General features: G+C 44.9%; 2 protein-coding genes across 4 annotated transcripts in view; one reads left to right on the top strand and one right to left on the bottom strand.

Moving 5' to 3' along the window:
- The window catches only part of LOC119177930 (uncharacterized), a 69,040-nt gene extending 64,973 nt beyond the window's left edge, over window positions 1-4,067 (bottom strand). Inside the window, exons 1-2 of one of the 3 annotated variants that reach the window (XM_075885954.1) lie at window positions 3,821-4,067; window positions 827-918 (exon numbers count right to left, since the gene is read on the bottom strand). In XM_075885954.1, the coding sequence (XP_075742069.1) occupies window positions 827-918; window positions 3,821-3,962 (234 nt within the window). In that variant the 5' untranslated portion in view covers window positions 3,963-4,067. The remainder of the gene's footprint in view (window positions 1-826; window positions 919-3,820) is intronic. The other 2 variants (XM_075885933.1, XM_075885922.1) reach the window with 2 other exon arrangements.
- Window positions 4,068-4,585: 518 nt separating this feature from the next.
- LOC119178460 (mannose-P-dolichol utilization defect 1 protein-like) overlaps window positions 4,586-23,883 on the top strand; it is a 79,811-nt gene continuing 60,513 nt past the window's right edge. Inside the window, exons 1-3 of the mRNA XM_037429667.2 lie at window positions 4,586-4,780; window positions 5,922-5,987; window positions 15,816-15,948. Coding sequence (XP_037285564.2) covers window positions 4,693-4,780; window positions 5,922-5,987; window positions 15,816-15,948 — 287 coding nt within the window. The 5' untranslated portion in view covers window positions 4,586-4,692. The remainder of the gene's footprint in view (window positions 4,781-5,921; window positions 5,988-15,815; window positions 15,949-23,883) is intronic.

Below are 23,883 nucleotides of genomic sequence, written 5' to 3'. Positions count from 1 at the left end.
AACAAGAAACAAACAGAATTTCCACCAATGACCGCTACAATTTTTTAAAGGACCCTAAAATGGTTTTGACAATTTTGTACAAACACATTGGGCCGGTAGACCAAGTGCTAAGGATAATTTACAGCCCCTTTTGAGCTCTCTACATGAACTGTGTAATTTATTACAACACTTCAAAGCTGCGAATCGCTGCAGATGGCTGCAACTCAGCTAAACCCGTTTTAAACCGCCCATTCGCAGAACAACATGCTCTGGTAGCGTGACGTCGTTGAGGCTGCTAATCTGATTGGCTGTGCGATGCACGTAAGTTAAATCGGCTGGTAGGGGACACCTGTTGGAGCAAGCAGATATAAACCACTCCGCGATCCTCCTCTCTGTTGCCAGACGGCGTGCGTGCTGTCGAGTGCATTTTTGTGATGGCCTCCGTCATTGTGCGTAACCTGACGGCGTACAAACTTGAATGTCTAGACTAGGTGAAGCACATATCGTCTAGTGCGCTCATAGGAGCTCTGCGATCACCAGCGTGTCTCAAAATTTGAGGAGGCAAGGCAGAGGCGAAAAGGAGGGTCGATATAATTGTCTGTAACAGCCTTGGCACACGCCGTATCGCCAAATTTCTGGTGGGAATAGTTTCGATAATGCTCAACTTCAACTTCAAAAAACCATTTCAGGGACCCTGTAAACTTCATTGGTTGGCTGTCGAGATAAAAAAAAAAAAAAGTGCTGATGGTTATTGGAATTTTCAACAATTAGGACAGGACAGTGACAACACAAGAGCACTGTACTTTCCAGACATGTTTGTATGCAAAGTAATGCGAACAAAACAAACCTTGATGAGGGCTTTTTCCCAACGGTCACGCTGCACCCTCCTACTTGCTTTCCTCAAAAGGTGGACGTGCAGGTCTATCAGGGTCTCGTCCACTGCATTCCCACAACAGAACAAGAGCACAATGAGAGTACACAGTTGTGGAAGGAAAAATTCACGACACCTGGTGACGCCCTAGCAACTTCTCGCCACAAGATTATTGCGATAATATGGTTTGAGATTACTTGATCAGTGTGAACTCATTAGTGTGTCCCTCCAGAACTACTTTAAAGGCATACTAAAGAAAAAAGAAAGATAATAGGTATCACTAGTATTATCAAATTACCATATCACAGTACCAAGGGCAGAGTCTTTGCTCCACAGACATGCTTAGCAAATCGGAGAAAAAAGTAAAAAGGGAGAAAACTAAAAAATAACAGCTCACAACCGTGCATTCAAGTTTTATAACTATGGCATGCTGCAGTACAGTGGAAGACTTCGCATTAATTCCCGCTCTTCAAAGTTGCTACGACTGAGTTTTTAGGCCACCGTATTATTCCACAAGGTATGCAAAAACTTGCCAGAAAAGTGAAGGCTATTGGAGACTTTCTATGCCCAACTTCCTTGAAAACAGTCCGATATCGAATCCCTGGGCCCACTAAACTTCCATCACCACTTTCTTCCAAAGTGTGCCACATTCCTAAAGCTCTCGACAGAGTTATTGGCTATAAAAGAAAAAAAAAAGACCCGGCCGCCCAACCAGAGTGGACTGAGGATGCTGCATCTGCTTTCGCCACTGCCACAAAGGTTTTGGCAGATGCCACCATGCTCATGCACGGCTAACAATTCGGAAAAGGAGCAAAAAAAAAAAAAAGAAATTAAAAAAAAGACTGGTAAACATGCATTCAAGTTTAATAACTAAGGCATGCTGCAGTGAGAAGCTTCGCATACATATTTACCACCTGGGTTTGCTTTAATATGTGCCTAAATCTAAGCACACAGAGGGGCCCACACACGACACCCACTGAAAAGCAGCCAGGGTTGAACCCAGAACCTATGCAATATAACAACACAGCGATTCGGCTACCAAAGCGGATACGTTGAATGTCAGGTGTCGTTGCAAAGCAACATACTCCTCACGTGTATTTAAGAGATAATGTAAAGTCCCGAGGCACCATGCTCGGACATCACAATATCACACAGTGCCGGAAAGAACATGTACGACTTCAGGGCAGTGCTTTCGCTCGATCCTTTTTCCTTGGATCACCTATTGGCAGGAGTTGCACTTGTTGCTATTCTTCAGAATTGTCATCTAGCAATTTGGCTTGATGTTCCTTCCTAGTGTAACTTCACCAGCGAGTATTTACAATGCAAAAAGGCAAGCGCAGAAACACCAAACTGTTTATGGCCCGCATGCACCAAAAACAATGAAACAAATTGCCATTTACCAACATGGGTAGTCTCAGCATTTTATTCAATGATTAATGAAAGTTTGCAGAAGCTTACATAAACTAAAAAAGTTAAGCAAATGAAATGAAAGAAATGATAAGTCTTGGCGAAATAAAATTGGTTCAATGTCCGTAAAAATCCTGAAATAACTACCTTTGTCCAAAGAAAACAACAGCATAATGTTTCAAACACATCTTAAAGTGCTCCACTAAAATACGTTCCGTAACAGAGAGCAAATAATAAATGAATAAATTAAAATAAATATAACAGATAGTCACCTAGCCATTTCTGGGAGACTAAGCTAGGAGCCAATGGCAATGACATCTGATTCACTGTATAAAGTAATCTGGATTTAGCACGAAGTGGACCTCGAAACAAGAAGCGGAACCAATGTGCGCGCAGTCGGCAGGCATCACATGACAGGCGCGCTTTCGGATGCGACGCGCGCAAGCGATGCGGCGGAGCCTGCAGTTCCGGTGTCGACCCACCCACGGCGCTCTGGCACCACAACGGTCGCGCTTAGATTTATTTATCAAAGATTCACAGACGAGGTCAGTCTGTGCTGAAAGCACGGTCGTAAAGAATGGGACGATACGGCGAAATCGCTGAACACGCACAAAACGCAAAGCCGGCAACTCGCACGAGCGCGCGGCGGCGAATGCAGACGACAAGAAACTGCTGGCGTGAGCAGCGCGGCGCTGCCAATTATCGTTACTCGACCGCCGCCTTCGAAAGGCACCGCAGTCCTTCGGACGCAGCGCGCAGTCTAGCTGTAAGCGGCGATCACGTCGATGCGATAAACGTTATACGAGCTCTGGAAAGCCTTTCTTTTCCCCCTTTCGCTGGCGCCCGCCCGCGCCGGACTCTTGCCAGCGGGAGGCGCTTCCGCTTATTTTTCTTTTTCGCCGCTGCCGTTCCCGTCAGCTTCGAACAAACAGGTCTCATCCCCTGCGATGGGCCGTTTTCGAAGCGCGCAACGAGCGCTACATACTACTGCCGCGAAAATGAACAGCCGCTACAAATCACACAGTCTGGGAAATTTCCGACCATTAGACGCGTGAACCCCGGCAACCGAGCCGCGCTGTCAGCGCAAATTGCGCCGCCGCAGAGGGTCGGCAACTCCGTCGGCTTTCACGGTGCGCTTATTTGATCTGCAAAGAAAATCGGAAGCTGCTGACTGACCTACGCTCGCAGGGCTTATCGCCGACATTTGAATCGAGGTGCAGAAAGACATCGTACCGCTGGTTGCCGCAAAAATATGCTCGTAGCATCGCGCGACCAACGCGATCGCGAAGGTTCGGAATCGCTACCGAGCCATGGAGGTCGCGCTATCGTTCGCTACACGGAAAACACACAGCGCTCGTGAGCGATGTTTGTTCTTGCAAGTTCGTGGTTGCACAAGCCTGCGATCTTGCTATGCGTGTAAATGCGTGTCGACGGTTGCATTGTTCACGGTGCAAGTCAAATGCAACGCTAACGGGCCAGCGATTTTTTCGAGTGGGGAGAAGGGGGGGTAAACACGGCCCGTCGTCGTTCGGCGGCATTACGAAAGCGCAGCCGATCACGTACCATTTTTGGTATCCTCCAGCATAGACTGCAGCTCGGAGATGGAGATGTTGACGCCGCATAATTCACCAAAATTCAGTACGAACGAACAGATCACCGCAAAGTTTGGGTCGTCATAACAGTTTTCTTCGGCGCTGGTCGCCATTTTAGAAACGCTCTTCGACAAAAGGTTGTGTCCATCAATGTTGACAGCTTGTGGTCATAAATCTACTAATAAAACTGTTAGCTAGCACTCCTGCAAGCTTTCCCTTTTATTAGTAACTTTAATTTAAAGTCAGTATTACTCAGTTCAAGCAACTAGCCATTTTCAACTGTTTTAGAACTTTCATTCATGTCGAGCGTGGACTTTCATTTTCAAACTGCAACACTGTCGTGAATGACGCCCTTATACAATTAACAATTTTTAGATATTTTAGCGTATTTATTTATTGCTGAATTGTTTACGTTTACAATTTTAAAAATTACCCGCAGTTTAAATATATTTATTCGTCAGGCAACATTGTTACATAGTTTAAACTTTGTTGTAGTACAACACTTTTGCCACATAAAACGCACAGTTTAGGTGCCTAAACTTGTATTTAAAAACAACAACTAAAATACAAAATTTTACTTTAAAACAATTAAAACATTTGTATTTTGCGCAATCACGGTGAATATACGATATTATAAAGTTTCATACAATATTACTTAGAGGGGAGCCTGGCGCTAGTGTCTACGCGGGCTCCTTCTATGCAGCTTGATACACTGACACACTGTAATCCTACGTTGCATGGAAAGTTTCGCACTCGATGCGCTACCTCTGCTAGGGTTTTTATAAGCTACAGGATTCGTCACCGCCACTTTGGTTGAGTTTTCGTGGCGGCAATCGCAACGACATGGGTACGCTAATGAAGCAAGTACTGCAGGCTTTCTTTCCCGGAAAATGCTACGACGAGATAATTGTACGACACAACTTCGAAAATGGTAAGTCGGCCACTGAAGCCCCGGCGTTATGTCGTATTTGAGTCCACGAAGTCTCGGGTTCCCCCGGGGGTCGTCTGCTGTGTGTCGGATGAACGTACTTTCCGTCGAGGAAATAGCGAAGGCAAATAGTCCTCGAGGGCAAAAAAAAAAAAAAAAAAAAAAACGCGTACGCGTATTCAGATCTTTATCGCTTCCGTTTTGCCTGCTCTTAAACTAATCGGGCGGCAGGGCAGTTCGGCACTTTCACTTATCTAGGACGAAAAAGATACGCGCAACATAGGCGACACGTCTAATGGATGTTTTGTAGCGAATGAAAGTGTTTACTTGGTGCTCGTCACATCTTCTTCATCGATTGTGTTCTTCTTGATGTCGTTGTTTCGAACGAGAAACTGGAAACCCGTATCACATCAGCAGAGGACAGTTAACGTCTCATTTCCCTTAGCCTGAGCAGAGCGGCATCGCGCGATAACACGTCCGGGTGAAAGTTTAGAACTTGCGTTGTTCGGACCGTGCCACTGTTTCCATTGTTGCCCTTAATCGTCCTGAAGACTTCGACTTCCTTGTGGGCCCCATAATCGCATCTTTAAGAAAACCATACTTTCCTTGCCGAGTGCTACGCACGTCCTCCCTTTATCACTTCTGTAATCTCCTTCCGTATTCATTGTCTCGTCATCTGTTATTGCATTGTCTTCTCTAACACCTTCTACCCATGTTTTATGCGATGATACCGTTCTAACAAGGTATATGGCACGAAACTGAATGTGATTTCAACGACTGCACCATTGCACACCATCACTCCGTAACACTGGTGATTGTTTGCCAAAAGATATCTGGCGAAATTGTGTTTTGCATTAACATTTACCCTTTTATCAACCTTATCCATCGTATTGTACTTTCACCGCAAATTTTTTTTGCATATTTATGTACTCATTTACTAATGTGCATCTGTCTGTACGTACCCTTGTACTGATCGTTAAGGGCCTTTATTGAATTAAAATTTAAAAAAAATCTCTCGACTAATGTGTGCGAGTGCTTGGCAAGAATAGCTGAATTATAGGAAATAATGTTTATCTGGAACAACACCAATGTTATATTTGCAGTTCGTATTGATTTGTCTGCCATGCTTCTTTTTTATTTGCAGTGGGCTGCCTCAAGTTAGCATTGAGCAAATGCCTAGGCTACGGCATCATAGTTGGATCCACACTGGGTAAGCTAAACACACGTGTTGCATGCCCCGACGCCGCCATACTCAACAGGATGCATACACAGCTGCAAAACACCTGTTGGCACTCTATGACCCTAATTGTTGCAGAAAACTCAAGGCTAGCAAAATGTTGGCAGCCATTAGGAATTCTTCTGTTTTGAACCTAGAGATTAAATGCCTAGCTATTTTTTTGTTGCTCCTTCCTCTTTCCTGCAGCAGCCTAACGTGACCGCAAAAAAGCGACAGTGTTGCCTTGCGTGATCTGTACTCGGGCGTGTTCAATAACTGAACCAACAACTTGCCCATGGCATGATTGCTGCACTGGCCATCGCTTATTTGGAACCTCACACAACAAAAGAGTGCTCTGTACGAATACAGAGGGACCCAAGTGCTGAGTTTCCAAGTTTCCATGCTGAGGGGAGACACGTGCCAAAAGTGTTGAAGGAGCTTCAAGTGTTTCTTATATAACTGCTTAAAGTGAACTTGAACTGGTATAGCGCATTACGGGGAAGAAGAAACGGCCGAGCAGACCGACACAAGAGGACAGAGCGCTACCAGTTCAAGTACGACGAACCAACTCGTCCAATCTTCAACACTCGTGCTTAAAGTGAAGTATAGTTTTCAAAGAATGCACGCTTGAGGAAAACGTATTGCAGTTCAGTGTTTAAAAGGGTACAGACACCAATTTTCCTTGATAAGTTTACGCTGTCACACAAATCTCCTGTATCCAGAGATGGCTCTGAGCAAATGGGAAGCTCTATAACTGTTGATGAGATATTTTGTTCGAATATTAAAATCACTGTTTGCGTGACACACTCACTGACATCGGCACCAGTGTGACGTCAATACTGGCAACTTCACACGCCTGCATAGCTAGGGATGACGTCACGCAGCAAAATGGCCGAAGTGGCTGCTTGCGCATTCTCGATATATTCAAAATGGCCACTTGTGCGCCACCATCAGAGCCATGCAGCGGAGTGGCTGTGAAAATGTCACTTGTTTCGCAAGCATTTGAACAGAAACTTATACAGTTTTGTGGCATCAGGGTACACTGGGTACCGAAACTAGCTGCTAAAAACACGCAGTTCATTTTTCGGGGTGCGATCATGCTTACCCATGCATTTTATAGGCTCCTGAGAGTATCGTCTTTCATTTGATGCAAAGAAGTGACCACTGAAAATTTTCAAGTCGGAATCTCTTCAAAATGGCATACTCGGAGAGCTCACTTCTGGTGTGCTGCCCTGCAACATCGTCTCTACATCTTGCCGGTGCATTATAGTCTACATGAGCAATGCACAATTGGTTGCTGGCATGTTCAAACCACACAAAAAAATGAAGAGAGAAAAACTCGTGCTCACAAAACAACGATCGCTGGAAACGCACCAATATAACACTTTCTCAAAGCTTCTGCAATGGAAATGCTGTACACCTTCATTAAGAAACACTACCGAATGCTATCGATCCTTGTGAATTCCTCCCTTTGTCTTCTTCCAGGTCAACCAGACATAGTCACAATCATGATCTGGCACCATACTTTGCATGTACCAACCTTTTTAAGTACTCCTTCTTTCCGCGAATCATTAGCAAATAGAATACATTGCCTGCATAGGCTTTTCCTGAACATGGCAATCCTGACTTCAAAAAATACATGCATCTTTTCGCTTAGACAACATTGGTACTGCCATGCTAGATAATGTCATTTTATGATCTCACTTGTGTTGCTTTACTTTTGTGCTTGAGGCTCTTTCTAGAAATGTGTGAACTTTTTTCCCAGTAGTGTATATTTTGTTCTCCCTACTTAGTATGTACTTGTTTTTGCAGTTGTAGCATCAGGTGTAGTTAGAAAGCTTGCTGTGTAAACCTTTTAACTTTCCCTCCTTTCACCCCGGTTCCTGCTTGGTGTACGGACTGCAGTACGTACTAAATAAAAATAATAAATAAAATATGTTATTGAAATTATCCCACGCATGCCAAGAGCACAGCGGAGTGCCTCGATATTAGGTTGGGGTCGCCAGTAATTCTAGATGGCACCATCAGTTTTCCTGTTTCACCGGCCAATTAGCACCCATCAGACATGGCAATATGGCAGTATTGCCTATGACAGTGATCTCCAAATGTGATCACTAGTGCCTAAGCTTCATTGAGAATACAGAGTACAATAGATTACAGAATACACCGAGAGTCAAGAGTAAGTAGATTCACAGTAAATGGAGATATCTTAAATGAAACTACTGCTTGAAAGGAACAACTGCCTTTAATAAAATATCTTTGATACTTGAATGTTGCAGCCCTATTTATCTCTCAACAAGCGAAACTCTTGTTAAACGGAACATATGTTTGCTGGTTCCTCCAGGTTCTGTCTAACGAAGTCTACTGTATTGTCATGCTCAATAAAACATCATGGGCTATTTGTATTTGTTTATTGCGAAAGGGTAGGAATAGGCCATCATTAGATAGTACCATGCTATTCTGCTCAACTTTAATTGCAGACCTTGTGAATGAACCAGACAGTCTGGAACTAGATACAGGTGCCATATACTATTTAACCTATCTTTGGGTTCGATGAGATGTGCAATTGTAGTTGCCGACCGTCAATCTGTCACACGCTTCGCTGTATACAGTGATGTGTTGTGCAGAGTCACATTTTTTTGCTAAATTGTCATTGTATAAATAAATAAAAAAAGGGAAAACAAATAAAAGGGCATGTTTTTGTTAGATACAAGTGTATGGAGCTAACAGATGATGAAACCAAGATAAGCGAGAAGGAAAATATTCCAAATGTGTAAGTTAAGTGTACTAATCAAAAAATAAAAATAAATGCAAGTTAAAAGCTTGTTGCCTACAGCCCACAATCTTTGCATCTCTGTGTAACGAGTTGAGGCAGAATGTTTAACTAGTAATGACTGTACTGGTGCCACATTTAGGTCTGTAGCCACTGAAAGCCAGGAAAATGCAATTGGTTATAAGAGTATAATGTTCCTTTCACTTGAATGGCAATCATCTTTGTAACATTCGAAAACCATTCTACTTGCTGGCCACCTAAATAGTCAGTGACAGATACACCATTATAAAAATTTAAAGAGAATTGCTTGCATCAACCAACTGAGCCACTGGACAAAGTTCACTCGTATCAATGCATGGCAAAAATACACAACTTTCACTGTGGTTTCTTCTAGGCTTTGTCCTTCTAAAATTTTTGGCGGGAGTATAGAAGTACAAAGCACAGAGACTGTAGATTTTCATTGACAAAGTTCCTATTTATTTTTAAGTTTCTTTTACTAAGCTACTACAATACTCTTGCTGGTCTTGTCTTGGTGGCACAGCTGTGGAGAAATTATTTTTATTTATTTTTGCAAGTAGCTGCAGGGCCATGAGGGCATTACTGCAGCAAGGAATTCAGGGAAAAAATATATATATATATATTATAGCGAAGTTGTAGTGGAGCTCGGGCATGGGTGCATGTGGGGCTTAGTAGAGGTGGAGGAAGAAGAGGACAGAATAAGAACAGCTGGCCCAGGCTCAGGTGTTGTCTCTTGTTCTCTATCTAGTTCATTACAGTATATACAATAGCAGAATATATGCAAAATATATGAATATATGCAATATATGCAATGCTTGGGTTCAAGCGGAAGTAGTGGTCCTCCCGTTCGCTGCTTTCAACTCTAGCTTGGACCGGAGTTTCACTTCGCTGTTGCAAACGGAGCCGCTCGAGTTCCATCTCGTGCTGTCGCTGCCGTTCCCTTTCCTCTCTTTCTTCTTTCGCCCTCTCAGCTGCCAGTCTTTCTCTCTCCAGCTCCAACTTCAATTGCTGCTCTCTTTCTTCTCTCGCCCTTTCGGCTGCCAACTTTTCTCTCTCCAGCTCCAACTTCAATTGCTGCTCTCTTTCTTCTTTCAGCTGTCGCTCCTTTGCCGCTCTTTCTTCTTTCGCCCTTTCAGCTGCCAGCTTTTCTCTCTCCAACTCCAACTTCAATTGTTGCTCTCTTTCTTCCTTCGCCCTTTCAGCGGCCAGCCTTTCTCTCTCCAACTCAGCTGCTTTTTCTTCCTTGGCCCTCTCAGCTGCCAACCTCTCTCGTTCCAACTCAGCTGCCTTTTCTTCCTTGACTCTCTCAGCTGCCAACCTCTCTCGTTCCAACTCAGCTGCTTTTTCTTCCTTGGCTCTCTCCACTGCCTCTTTCTCCTTCTGGCTTACCCACTTCCGTAGTTTGGCGCCAGAAAGACCCATCTTCTCACCAAGAGCAACTAACTTTTCGAGATCCATGGTGTCTCGCAAATAAAGTCTTGCCGCGTGTAAAAAGTATCTGCCTAAATCATTCTATCGAAACACTCCCCTGCACTCGTTAACGAGAACACTGAACAACACACAAAATCGTTCCGATAGTAGTATCAACAACTCGCGACTCTTTCTCACTACTTTGGACACACTGTGCACCAAAAGGTCCTGTCGCGGACGCCAGATTAATTGTCACAGGTCCCGTTAATCCGGGAGGCGATCGCCGGGCTGATTCCAAGGGCCGAAGTATCGGACCCCCGAACCGCACCAGGAAAGCGTGGACAATTTAGAAGTGGTCCTATTTGGTGTGCCAGCGGACGCCGGCTGTGGCCCAAAGAACAAGTCAGAGCCGAGAGTTGATAAACAAAACAAAATTATATTCTCAATAATGGCAGATCAAAAACAATACACAAGTATGTACACTCCACAATAGTTGAGTACAATATGTCACCAATCAAACAACGTACTACACAGTACAATCAGCCACACTCGAAACAACGGACACAGACAACAATACACACTACAATGCAGTCGCATGCATTGAACAACCAAGACACTTAAAGACTAAAGAGATGGAAAACCTATTCAGTCCAAAGTTCTTGGAACAAAAGTCTGGATGATACTCTTCCGAGAATCACTCACTCAAAGTCCAGCGTTGTCGTTCCGCTGCCCCCGAGGTTTCTCTTCCAGGAAACCTCGCCGAAGTTTCTCTTCTAAGAAATCTCGCGTCTTCAATTGGCCACTTTCCAAGCTTTAAACTTCTTCGCCGGAAACACGTCGGCTTCACACACGCAGCTGTTGCCACGCGTCTTCGCTCGATAGCAATAGACACACGCTCTTGCCTGTAGCTCGAGCCTTCACCCCTCAGGTGGAAATCCTCTTCTTCTTCTGCTTTGTCACTACGGACAAAACCTTTGCCGACTACACGGCGGAATCCCTACGCGCTCTGGCGCTAACTTCCGTCTTCTCCTGATCTCTCATCTCGGCTGCTCGATTAAATACCTTCCGCGCGGGATTCCAGAAAGTTCTCATCATTTCGTTGGCGCGATACGCAGCGAAGGCTGGGGAAAGGGCGAGACGATACGGGGGCCGTCCGCGACGGATGACTCAACCCGGCATCACTTGCCCCTTTCCATCGAGAAAATTCCAGAGCTTGCTCGGCCGTTGATGCAAGAAGGTTCGTCGGCGAACTCACGCTTCCGAGGGGAGAGGGTCGCGCGCCCGGAAAGTCTTTAGATGTTTTTTTTTTTTATCGTTGACGTCGCGACATCACTCCGCGTTTCGTCGCGAGAATTTGGCGGCGCGCCCTTTTTGAGCGCTCGTTTTGTGACAGAGCTGTTCCGTGTTTTCTATTTGCAACTATATTTGAATAATTTTTAGTGCATAATGATGTCCATACTTTTGAGTATCCCTGCCACTATGTCTGGATGGGGGTAATAATTGCTGGCATATTAAAATTCACTACGTCTTACTTGTAGCTAGAGGAAGAACAGGATGATGATGAACGTTTATTGCTAAGGAGCTGAACCAAAAGGGGTAATATTAAAAAAAATTCAACTATACACATCATTCTTAAGGTGGAATAATACTCGCGATATTGACTTGCACATATAGCTAACTGACCATTAATCATGTGTCAATGTCTATCTTTGGTTGGTGAGCTACTAAGGGATGCTAGGAGTGAGCTACTTGGTGAGTGAGCTACTAAGGGTTGCCAAGGGAATGAGCTACTTGCTATAGTACTTGCTGAGTGGGCTACTAAAAGATGCTAAGGGAGTGAGATACTTGCCTGCCTTCGTATAGCATCCCAATTTTGTTGCTGTTTCGTTCACTGCTTCACCCTTGCAGCGAAACTGTGGCTTTTGTGTGACATATCCAGCCACGGCACTTGCTGCTATCCTTACGACCTTCCCACCCGTCATGAGAGCAATTGAGGAGTTTCTCAGTGTTTCACCACCAGTCGATGGTAGGGGCAGTGCGACCCTTACCTTGCATCTCCTGTACTGTGCACACGGCACAAAAACTGCTCGATGTGAAACCATGGAATTGGGTTTCTGGACGGAGAGGAGAATTATCCAAGAAGTCATAGGTAGAGAGTGGATTGCCTCTATAAAAAATATTATTAGATGGCTCACTACATAATGTAGATATGCATGCGCTCGTGAATAATACAAGCAGAAGCTCAGTAAAAGTGTAGAAGAATCAGCTAACGAGGTGTAATGCAGAAAGCACTGAAAACGGGAGATAAACATTGCTACACCTGTTCTGCAAGCAGAGAGCACCAAATGCCTTTGGACCTTGGTTTGATTAAACAACAGGGCCACAATTAAGAGAAGTTGTCTACAGAAATGACGAACACGTATTTCCTTTGCTAGCTATTTTCTATCTCTTTATTTTTCCAAATACACTAGGAGTGGTTTTCAGGGCTAAAATTAGCTGCAGCTTGACAGCTCTTTGAAACACATACGTGAGTTGTATCTACATTGGTTAAATATAACTGTGCATAAGGAGAAAGAAAGTAAAATAAAATAAAGGACTCTTGCTGCTGAACAAACCCTTCAGGCTGTATGCCATGGTGTGGTGGTGTGCATTGGCAAGATGTAAACACCACCTGGAAACATTAATTCCGCGGACCTTAAGCTCTTTTGCATTCCTTTTTACTGCAAGTCACATCCATGAAGAATGCGAAGAACGCAGCTGGTTATGCTCGCAAGCTGCTTGCCTTAGAACTGAAACTGTCTAGTGCAAATCAGTTTCACGCTATCATTTGAGTTTGGGGAAGAACATGTTTAGAAAGAGAAACTGACAACATTCCAGCTTTTCCAACTTGCAATCTGTATGGAGTCTCTCGTGGCTGAGTGCTGCAAGTAGGTTGCTGTCAGTTTCCCTTTCTTTCTAGAGTGGCTTGTTTTATTCTGTTTTATTTGCCCACCGCGACTGCATTTTGTTCGATGCTTTCTTCGTGTTTAGTCTGCAGGGATTTCTCGGCTCGAGAGAATAGTCAGTCGTGCAACCTTCAGTATGCGCAGTATGTGCATGGATATATGATAGCTGTGTGATGGTGTATTGATGTGTCCCGTATTGCAAGTCTTGTTCGGGGAAAACACCTGGTGTTTCTTTTCACCAATTTCCAAGTAGTGCTGAAGTTTGTGATAAATGGCAAAAAAATATTGCGAGAGACAAGTTCATAATCAACGACAAGCTGCGTCGTATGCAGCAAACACTTCTGTGATGAAGACTATGTGCCTGTGCACTGCATCAGAAAACTTCTTCCTGACTCTGTGCCTACTCTCTTTGAAGACAATTCTTCCTACTTGATTCCAAGTGGTTCTGCAGATCTCATAGCTGAAAAATTACTAAGAATTCTTGTTGTCAATCACACAAATCAACTGGCTGACGCAAATGACTAGCCTTCCACCTATGCACACAAGCCGACTAGGAAGCATTTTAGGTTGTGAACAAAACATTTGTGTAGTCCGGCAAAGTTTTTACTTGAAAGCGTTCAACTATTGCCACTGCTTATGAGCAATAAATGTTCATTTCCAGACCTCGGAATGTTTAAATGTTTACACGTTTGACGGCAGAGGGTTGTACTTCCGGCTCTTGCATGTATACATTTTTTGATATACGTAAGCTTGATGCACATTGCACATATAAGAAGTAAAAGTAAACCCTTTGTGCGTCTTTAATGAATAGGCAACCTATTTTTCAATGCGCGGTGAGTGAATAAGTGTGCCCGAACTCACGTGCCGGCATTGCGTGCACCGCATGGAGCGGCAGAGGAGGGTCAGGGTCACAGCGCCCCCTTCAGAGCAGCGGCGAGAGGCATGTATTACACCCCATACGAAGGCCGTAACAAGTGAGCGTGTACATGCAGTCTAGCCCGGCAATGGCCTGGCATTGTCTTGTTTTTTGTGCTATAAAACTGCTTCTGAACAAGACCGGTGTTTCGCGAAAGTTCCAATGAAAACTTTGTGTAGACTTGACTTTATAGTCATATGGAATCAGTCATTTTATAGTCATATAGAATTAGTCAATGGAATCAGTCATTATAGTCATACAGTTGAATCTGCTTATAAGCATACCCAAGTGGCACAAAGCTTTTATTGTTATAACCAATGATTGCTATAAATGGGCTGAACAACAAAAAAAGCAATATAGGAAGACAGCAGGCTACTGTGAGTAGGCTTTGGCAGATGGGACATGCCAATGATAAGGATGACAAAGCTGCGATTTATCAGATGTGCTTGAAAATATAAACGTTTTCACATGAGCGCCACAAACCCCCATAGAGTCAATGTATGACATCATTCAAAGCTTGACGCTGAAGCTTATCCAAGTCTCAACTTTTTACACAAGTTGCATGTCCACCGCTGCTTACCATTGTAGCGGATTTTGAAAGTCAGTTTTCTCGCCGTGCTATATCGCTATGAGGTGCAACATACAGCAAATCTGAAGGGACGCTAGGGTATGACTGGGTTGTGAGTGCAGGTTCAGCAGGTTGAATTCCGCATTTTCTTGTTTTCAAGAATTTCGCCTTCTATTACCTTTCAGCACAGACACCCAATAGAGCGAAGTCATTGTTTATACAAATAATGCGGCACATGGGCATTGCTGTAAGCATGTTATTACATGCTCAAACCAAAAGTGGGTAGTGCAGCAGCCTCCAGTTGTTAAAACCGATATATAGTTAAAGCCAGTATCATATGTGGGTTCGACGGTGTATTGTTTCTGTGCTATATTTTTTTCTAAAATGCATTCATGCATTAAGATGTATCGACTTGGCTTCTCCGCATTTAATGTCTCTGCCTAGGGAAGCCCCCTTTGAGTGATTCTGATATCTCATTTTTTTCTCGACGACTATCGATGTGTCTTTTATATGGTAAATGCATCGGGTACATGCGAGCACAATCTCACACGTCGATCATTCTTCTTCATCAAGTGATGAACAGAGCTTGATGAGGGCATGGCAGTCGAAGCGAATGTATGTGAGCTAGTGCAGAAGCAAAGTAATAGTTGTCTGCAAGGAGGTCTGTACCGCACTGGCTAAGTATACTATAGTTATTGTGTCAAACAACGAATATACGAGTCTGAAGCTAGAATACACACAAGAGTTATAGAGTGCAAAGTGTCCTTTCCGTGTTTTGCCCATTACTGCAACATATGTAAAGTTCTTGGAAGATTGTAGGCTACGTGCTGATATGCAATGCAATAGGGTATTAAAGGCATTGAGACATAGTTTTTTTTTTCTAATACTGTTACATGCATTTTTGAGTACTGCCTTCGTGGGCTGTTAACGTCGCCATTCTTTGTCTGAACCGAACAAATAAAATGTGCTGCAGTTGACTTGTTTAGTGTGTAATTGGCTGTACACGTGCATTCAGCATTTCACAAGGTTGTCAATTGGTCGTCGTAACATAGGAACTTGAAAAATTGTTGCATTAGAAGCTTGAGATAGCGGTGTTCATGTGTGAACACTGAAATTGTCTACGAACTAAAATTTGATGCATCCTCGGGTGATGCACTTACCGGCTGTGATTCTTCTCTTCCCATGTGCGCAGTGAAAGTGCCACAGATCGTCAAGATCGTGCAGACGCAAAGCAGTGAAGGCATCAGCGTCACCTCGGTCCTCATGGAGCTGATGGGCATGACGGCCACAGCCGCCTACAGCTATGCACAGCGGTACCCGTTCAGGTAAGCCTTCATCACCAACATCGCGCGCTTCTTGCCAGCAGGTTTATTCATTCTTCGGTGCTCCTCTCGGAGATTTGCACAGCCCACTGGCGTAGCCAAGCGAAAAGCCCTCTTTGATATGTTACTTTTGCACACACGCATGCAGACACGCGCACAGACATGCATAAAGTAAGGTTGAACCCCACTGAAAAAAACACTGGCGTAGCTAGCACTGAGCCACGTAAGGCTTGAAAAAGCAAAGCTGGGCGATTCTGAGGACAAATTTGGTTGTTTCTAGGTTGATTCTTAGGGCAGAATTGTTCGAGTTAATTCACAGGAAGTTATAAACATGACACGGATGTTCAAACTCTAGAAAGAAGCTCACACTGAAACCAAGTGTTCGAACCTTTCATTGAGCTATGTCGACGTTGGTGGAGGGCTTCCATGGCTTGGCGTGTTCTCGCAGCCACCATTGCTTATTCACGCACTGTACATACTCAGGGTCTTTGGCTTGCTTCCGTCGCTTCATAACCGTTAGCTTCATTTTCAATAGACTGGCGGTGACTAGTGGGCTGTACACGTATAGTTTCATATACCATCTTTGACTGGTCGTTTCGGAGCGCTCTAGAGCACTCTCGGGAGTGGCATTGTGTTTCACTGCTTAAAAGGGAGTGTGGGCCTCACGTTCGGCTAGTTTTTTTTAATCTCTCTCGTCGAGCGCTCTGAGCTGCTCCGAGCCCTTTCAACGGAGCCGTGTGAGCACTTAGGGTCAGGTAATCACAAGCAGCGTAGTGGTTGTAGCGACGTCATATCAAGTGATTGTCTTGTCTGCTATCTACGTAATTTTGTTAGCGTGTCACATAGACTCTGTTAAGCGCTGAGTTGATGCCATCTTTTTTTGTCAACCTACCCGAAAACCAACAGCGAAAGCTGCGATGACGATGATGACATAAGCCGTGCCTGCGACCAGTGATTCGCCCAGCTGTCACACACAGGTCCCGTTAATTCGGGAGGCAATCGCCGGGCTAATTTCAAGGGCCGAAGTATCGGCCCCCCGAACCGCACCACGAAAGCGTGGACAATTTGGAAGTGGTCCTTTTTGGCGCGCCAGCGGACGCCGGCTGTGGCCCAAAGAACAAGTCAGAGCCGAAAGTTGATAAACCAACAAAATTATATTCTCAATAATGGCAGATCAGAAAACAACACACAAATATGCTCACTCCACAATAGCTGAGTACAATATGTCACCGATCAAGCAACGTACTACACAGTACAATTAGCCACACTCGAACAACGGACACAGACAACAGTACACACTACAATGCAGTCGCATGCATTGAACAACCAAGACACTTAAAGACTAAAGAGATAGAAAACCTATTCAGTCCAAAGTCCTTGGAACTAAAGTCTGAATGATACTCATCCGAGAATCACTCACTCAAAGTCCAGCGTTGTTGCCGTTCCGCTGCCCCGAAGTTTCTTTCCAGGAAACCTCGCGTCTTCAATTGGCCACTCTTCAGGCTTCAAACTTCTTCGCCGAAAACACATCGGCTTCACACACGCAGCTGTTGCCACGCGTCTTCGCTCGATAGCGGTAAACACACGCTCTTGCCTATAGCTCGAGTCTTCACCCCTCAGGTGGAAATCCTCTTCTTCTCCTGCTTTGTCGCTACCGACAAAACCTTCGCCGACTACACGGCGGAATTACCCTACGCGCTCTGGCGCTATCTTCCGTCTCCTCCTGATCTCTCATCTTGGCTGCTCGGTTAAATACCTTGCGCGCGACATTCCAGAAGGTTCTCGTCATTTCGTCGGCGCGATACGCAGCGAAGGCTGGGAAGAGGGCGAGACGGTTGGAATGCCCTCCGCGGCTGATGACTCGACTCGGTATGACCACGCCCCTTTCGTTCTAGAACTTTCGCAGGCTATCTCGGCCGCCGATGTGGGGTGAGGAGGTTCGTCGGCGAAGCCACGCTTCCAAGGGGAGAGCGCGCGCCCGGGGAGCCTTGGATGTTTGTTTTCTTTTTTTTTTTTTGAACCTCCCGGCGTCTCTTCCGCGCGTTACCGCAAGAATTTGGCGGCGCGCCCATTTTTAGCGCTCGTTCTGTGACACTAGCTGAGCATTTTCCTCTTGACGGCTTGTTTCGTCCACATGTTGGCCATTTTGTTTGGGAGCAAGCATAGGAAGCTTCGGCTCGTCTTGGGCTAGGCTTTTATTAAAAAATGGATTTTCGCAGTAGGCACGTGGCTCATCCTGTTCCAGTTTTCCTCCAGCTACGAGTTCGGCTTGAGCGCTTGTACTTCACCTCAGAGTGAGAGTAATGCCGGATCCATTCTCCTCTGAGCCAGGGGGTAGAGGTGGCCAGTCAAAGATACCAATACTATCATACCTACATTGGTTGATTGATATGTGGGGTGTAACGTCCCAAAGCCACCATATGATTATCATACCTAGAAGCAAATCTTGCACTAGTGTCTATGCGGGCACCTTCAGGGACTCTTGTTCTACCATGGGAATGATGGGCAGTACATGCCTCAAATCTGCTTTGGATGGATTACGTTCTGGAAATTCTCAATGCTTGTTTGCTGAGTGTAAAACTAATTTCGATGAAGTTATTTCCAAATACTACTTGTTTTATTTTTTTGTAAGTAAGACTTCAATACAACCACTAGTGTGTGCATTCCTCTGCCATTGTGTTTCAGATTTGAAGGTTATCTACTTTTTTTACAACACTTGAAAACAAACATAGTTCTTCTCTCCTAAAAACACAATATTCATTTATGAAAATAACAGTACTGTGTTGAGTTGCAAGCACTTAATGTATCGTCTGCTACGATGTCAGGTGCATCTGTCCAAATGGCCTGCTCGCAACACGTCTTGTTTTGTTGTGAAGTCGAGTTGGAAGAGCGTGACAGTGCATCGACCTAGGTTCGTTGTCAATTTGAACAAGTTTTAGGAAGATGCACTTATTAAAAGACATTAACTTCGTGCAATATCCTGCACTGACATGGAATTTCATTTCATTTTTTATTTCAAATGTTCTGGCATGTGGCTGCTTGTTTTGCCTTGTATAAGATCATTATTACCACCTGCTCATCTTCTGCCAATTGTTTTAAATTCACCTCCATTGTAGTTTTTAACTGTGGGTCTCGTTTTAAGTAATCACACTCTAGTATGATTACTCACTCAGCGATGGCGTAGTGGTTAGAGCATCCGCCTCGCATGCAAAAGGTCCGTGGTTCAAATCCCGGTGCCGCGCAATTCCCAACCGGATAAAAAAAAAAATCCGCGTGGTGAAGGAACTGCATTACGAGGCCTGGGGTGCGGCCTCACCATTAACCACCGCTGGGAAAGCACGCCCTCACCAGAGAAGAATTGGCCACCCTGGTGCAGTATCTGGCCACTACCTCCCACATGCATATGTCGGGTAACTGACTGGATTCCCAGAGAAGGCAAGCGGGTTAAGGGGAGACGGAAAGTTAGGTGGGCAGATGAGATTAAGAAGTTTGCGGGTATAAATTAGCAGCAGCAAGCACAGGACCGGGTTAACTGGCGGAACATGGGAGAGGCCTTTGTCCTGCAGTGGACGTAGTCAGGCTGATGATGATGATGACTCTAGTACCCTCATCTGTATACAAGTGTTATGTATTTGATGCTTATGTAGCAAATATTATTATATAACAATATATGTTAATAAAGATTATTATTATATATTATATTTTTGTATATACCCAGAAAGAATGTGTAAATCATGACGTGCTAACGTGGCAAGAAGCATGCGACAGGCTGTTTGTGCATCCCTGTTGTATTGCATTGAACATATCTTGCTTTCTGTAGGTGTACATTTCAGTTGATCACATGACCGTCTTTTTTTTTTACAATTTTATTTTTTGAGCTGGAAGTATACAGTTTGGCGTACTTCAGCTGCCACTCATTAATATCACTACAGTAGATTTCCTAGAGGCTCTTGAGGACTGTCGTTCCTGCGGTTTCACGGCGAAATTAAGATCGGGAATTGGCACACTGCTCCCAAAGTTTTCGAATTAACCGGACTGGTGACGACCGCCGCTTCAAATTATCCGCTCAAACTTTCATTGCAAAATATGGGACCGCGGAAATCCTTCTAATGAAGCAGGATTTTGAAATAACCGAGTTCGAATTAGCGAGGTTCTACTGTTTATGAAACTCCATGGATTTACCAAATATCTGTTGCATGCACCCATTTGTGATGATAAAGAAATATTTCTTGACAGGCTGCACGCACAAATTCAGGGTTAGCTTAATCACCTTTGCTGTTACAGCGAGCTCTGGAAGTGACCCTAATTCTTGAAACAGGTGTCTGCTAGGGGTACTCACTCGTCGTCAAGCCTCTGCAAAATAACTTCCTGCTAGAAGACTACGACAACAACAACAAAATTTTGGGAGATCCTACGTACATTGGGAATCAGTGTTATGCGAAGCATGTGGAGTGAAGGTGACTATGTTGTATTTTTGATACCGTAAGCTACGCTAGCTGAGGTTGAGCAACTCATCGAGAGCTTTGCTGCGCATGCTCAAAGAACCGTGACGTCACATGGTGCACAGCTGGCGCGCCAGAGAAGTCCTGGAAACTCCTGGAGTGACCTGACCCTAGCTGCTTGGTGCTTGACTCGCGGGATCTCACTCGCTAGTTTCTCCCTCCGTCCATCGGTGCACCTGTCCGTCCGTCTGTCCATCTGTTCGTCGGCCTGTCTATCCGTAACTCATGCTATGTATATCCTGACATTTGAGCTGCCACTTCTGATTTTTATAGAACTAAAAGTTACGAAATGATGCTAAAAAATATGTACAAATGTTGTACGGATAGGCATGTGTTGAACAGTCGCAGGTCTTTTATATAATCGGTTGTTTACAGATGTGCAATGGTGTCAAATGCAACATGGATATTAGCAACACTAGACGATAGCAGCAGATGAACATTATTAATTGATTGCTTTACTTTATTTATTTATACTATTAGCCAAGGGTTGATTCATGGTGGAGCACTGAAATTCTCTTCACACATTTTTCAAAGGCACAAGCACTACACAGAGAAATCAAGACAGACAATGCATCTGACAGCTTTAAACAAAACTACACCATACGGACCCTACAAATCCTAATGCAAACGAAAAGCACATCTAACCGAAATTAGCAATAGCAGATGGATTGAGACCATGTGAATAGTAGCAACACGGCACAGATGCATCACAACAGCAGTTAGACTGCTGACACTAAATTATAGATGCTGAATGGGTTTAAACATATTGGTTAGTGCTTGAATATTGTGTTGAAGATGGGCTCGTTACTAGATGAGGGAATACATCGACTGACAAGAAAAAGAAGGCTTTTGTCTGGGAGGTGCCTTAGGCGAAGGCAGAAAAGGCTCTGAGTTTTTTTTTTATTGCCTTAGCAGGGACAGTTTGGCAAGTCGTAAATTGGTGTTGGAAAAAAGCACGAACAAAACTGCAACACACTAGAATGTAGACGACAGGATGACACACTATTAGTGACTGCGGTTTTAATCATCAGCCTAGAAAGAATACACACACATTACAAAAATAAGACGAAACCTGTCTCCTTCAATCTTTTGTGTCGTGGGTTTTTTTGTGCTTTTTTCAAGCATGTTTTTTATTGCCAAAGCACACTGTAAAATGTACCGCTGTTTAATTTTTGTTTCTGGTTTAGTTGAAAAAGAATTCATCGGTGATCAGAACATTGTTAGCGCAAGAGTGATAGCTAATATTGAAATCTTACCTGCTTAGATTAGTTGTTGGGGAGCATAGTGGAGCCAGCTCTGTGCCAGCGTGAAAGAGGACGTTGACGTCCGTGTGGCTCGTGCTTGCCGGGTTCCTGCCTGAACCAGCTTGTTGCGGCTAACACTTCTTCAATAATAACAAGTGTTTATACGTGTACTCGCTCATTGCATTTGGTCGAAACGTGCTGCGTAACGTCCTGGAGCTCCGCAGCCGTAAGCTACCATCTGATTCCGCGGTGACTGAGCATGTCGATCCCCCATAAGCCTCTTCCATGCCGCCGCCTGTCATGTTCGCTGGTGTACTTTGTCTGCGTGACCCACCAGTCTACAACGACACGGAAGATCACGATGTCGAGGAATGGCTGGCAGAGTATGAGCGCGCCAGCGCGATTAAGAAGTGGGATGACCTTGCGAAACTGACTCACGTCATCTTCTACCTGACAGATTTGGCTAACTTATGGTTCACCAACCACCAAGCCAACATTCCCACCTGGTTGGTTTTCAAAGAGACTGTGACCTCGTTTTTCGGTCGTTAGCTATGCGCAAGCTTTGCACTGAACTTGGCCTGCAGGGACGATTTCAGCGAAATGATGAGAGCTTCACGAGCTACATTGAGGATGTGATCGGCCTCTGTAGGCGAGGATGACGGATTGAAAGGCATTGATGACGACGCTTTTCATATGCTTGTGGCCAAAGACCCATAGGCCGTCACGGCCGTGATTCAGCTCTGTCAAAGTTTCGATGAGCTGCCCAAACAGCGAATTTTTAAACATCGCGCTAATACGCAAACAGCAGATATTTCGGCTTTAGAGTGCAAAAGCAGTGGCCCTGACTACATCGTATTTATTCCTCAAATTCAACAGTACATCCGGGAGGAAGTTGCTCGACAGCTCTCTCTTGTGGCCACCATCAACAAGACCCCAACAGCACTGCACCACTCACTTCACTGTGCTATTCAGACGCAAGTTGCCGAGGCTTTCTCTTGGCCCACGTCCCCAATATCAGGTACTGCACCGCTGACTTATGTAGAAGCTGTCCGCCAACCTCCTTCCCAATCGCCACTCTCTTCGTACAGCCCAGCCACCAACTACTACAGGTCGCCAGTTTCAATTTATCCGGTAAATCGACCCTTCTCACCCACCACCTCGAGCACCTGTAAGCTCTTGGCAAACTCCGGATAACCGGCCCGTCTGCTACAACTGCGGTACTCCAGGGCATGTCGAGGGCTACTGTCGTCGCCGTAGATTCTATTTTAATGATGCTCAGCATTCCAGCAACATTCATCAGCAATCAAAATCACATGTTACACTTGATGCACCTGACCCCCGCTCACGTCGAGCAGACTTCAGCCCACGTCGACTCCTTCACCCCGTCTTCGGTCTCCTTCTCCCATGCATCGCCGTTCCAAAAACGCCCAGGAAGAAAACTAGCAGTCGCAGTTCCTGAGGCAAGAACTTTCCAAGGCGTCATCTTGCGCCCTCTAAAGAGATTGCAGTGTTTGTGGACGGTTTTGCCACAACTGCTCTTGTCGACACAGGCGCCACTATTTGTGTAATCAGTGAACCGTTATGCCGCAAACTGAACAAAGTGACGACTCCACTCGTTGACATTTCCTTATCACAGTGAGTTCTCAGCACGTCCAGCCCTCTCCCACATGCACTGCACGTGTTGTGATTCAAAGAGTGCTTTACATCGTTGAATTTGTTGTCCTTCCGCATGCGTCTCATGAAATCATTTTGGGATGGAACTTTCTTTCCGCTAATCATGCGGTTGTCTACTGCGCTCGTGCACAACTCGTTTTGTTTCCGTTCAGCACGACATTCATAAATCTCCCTCGCTCACCCAAAAAGATTATCGTCACCGCTGACGTCGTCATTTCTGATTTTTCGGTCGCCGCGGTATCTCTTTTGTGCAACTCCGTTTCCGATTCAACTGCCCTATTTATGCCGTCACAAGAATGCGCTCGTCGCCGGAACCTTGTCTTCCCGTTTGCCGTCATAACACTTGCCGATGGCTCAAGTGCCGTGTACGTGTGCAATCCGTTCCCTTGTCCCGCTACCTTATTGCATGGCGAATGTATTGGGCGTCTTGACGCTTATGATGCCATCTTTCCTTTCGATGTCCCTTTGGATACGACGCCGATGTCCGTGGATGCTGTCACGGCTGCCATCGCACCCTC

This window comes from Rhipicephalus microplus, chromosome 1, assembly GCF_043290135.1.
Source record: "Rhipicephalus microplus isolate Deutch F79 chromosome 1, USDA_Rmic, whole genome shotgun sequence".
Taxonomy (NCBI): Eukaryota; Metazoa; Arthropoda; class Arachnida; order Ixodida; family Ixodidae; genus Rhipicephalus; species Rhipicephalus microplus.
Note: the sequence above shows the minus strand (reverse complement) of the source record. Positions and strands in the feature narration are given on the sequence as shown.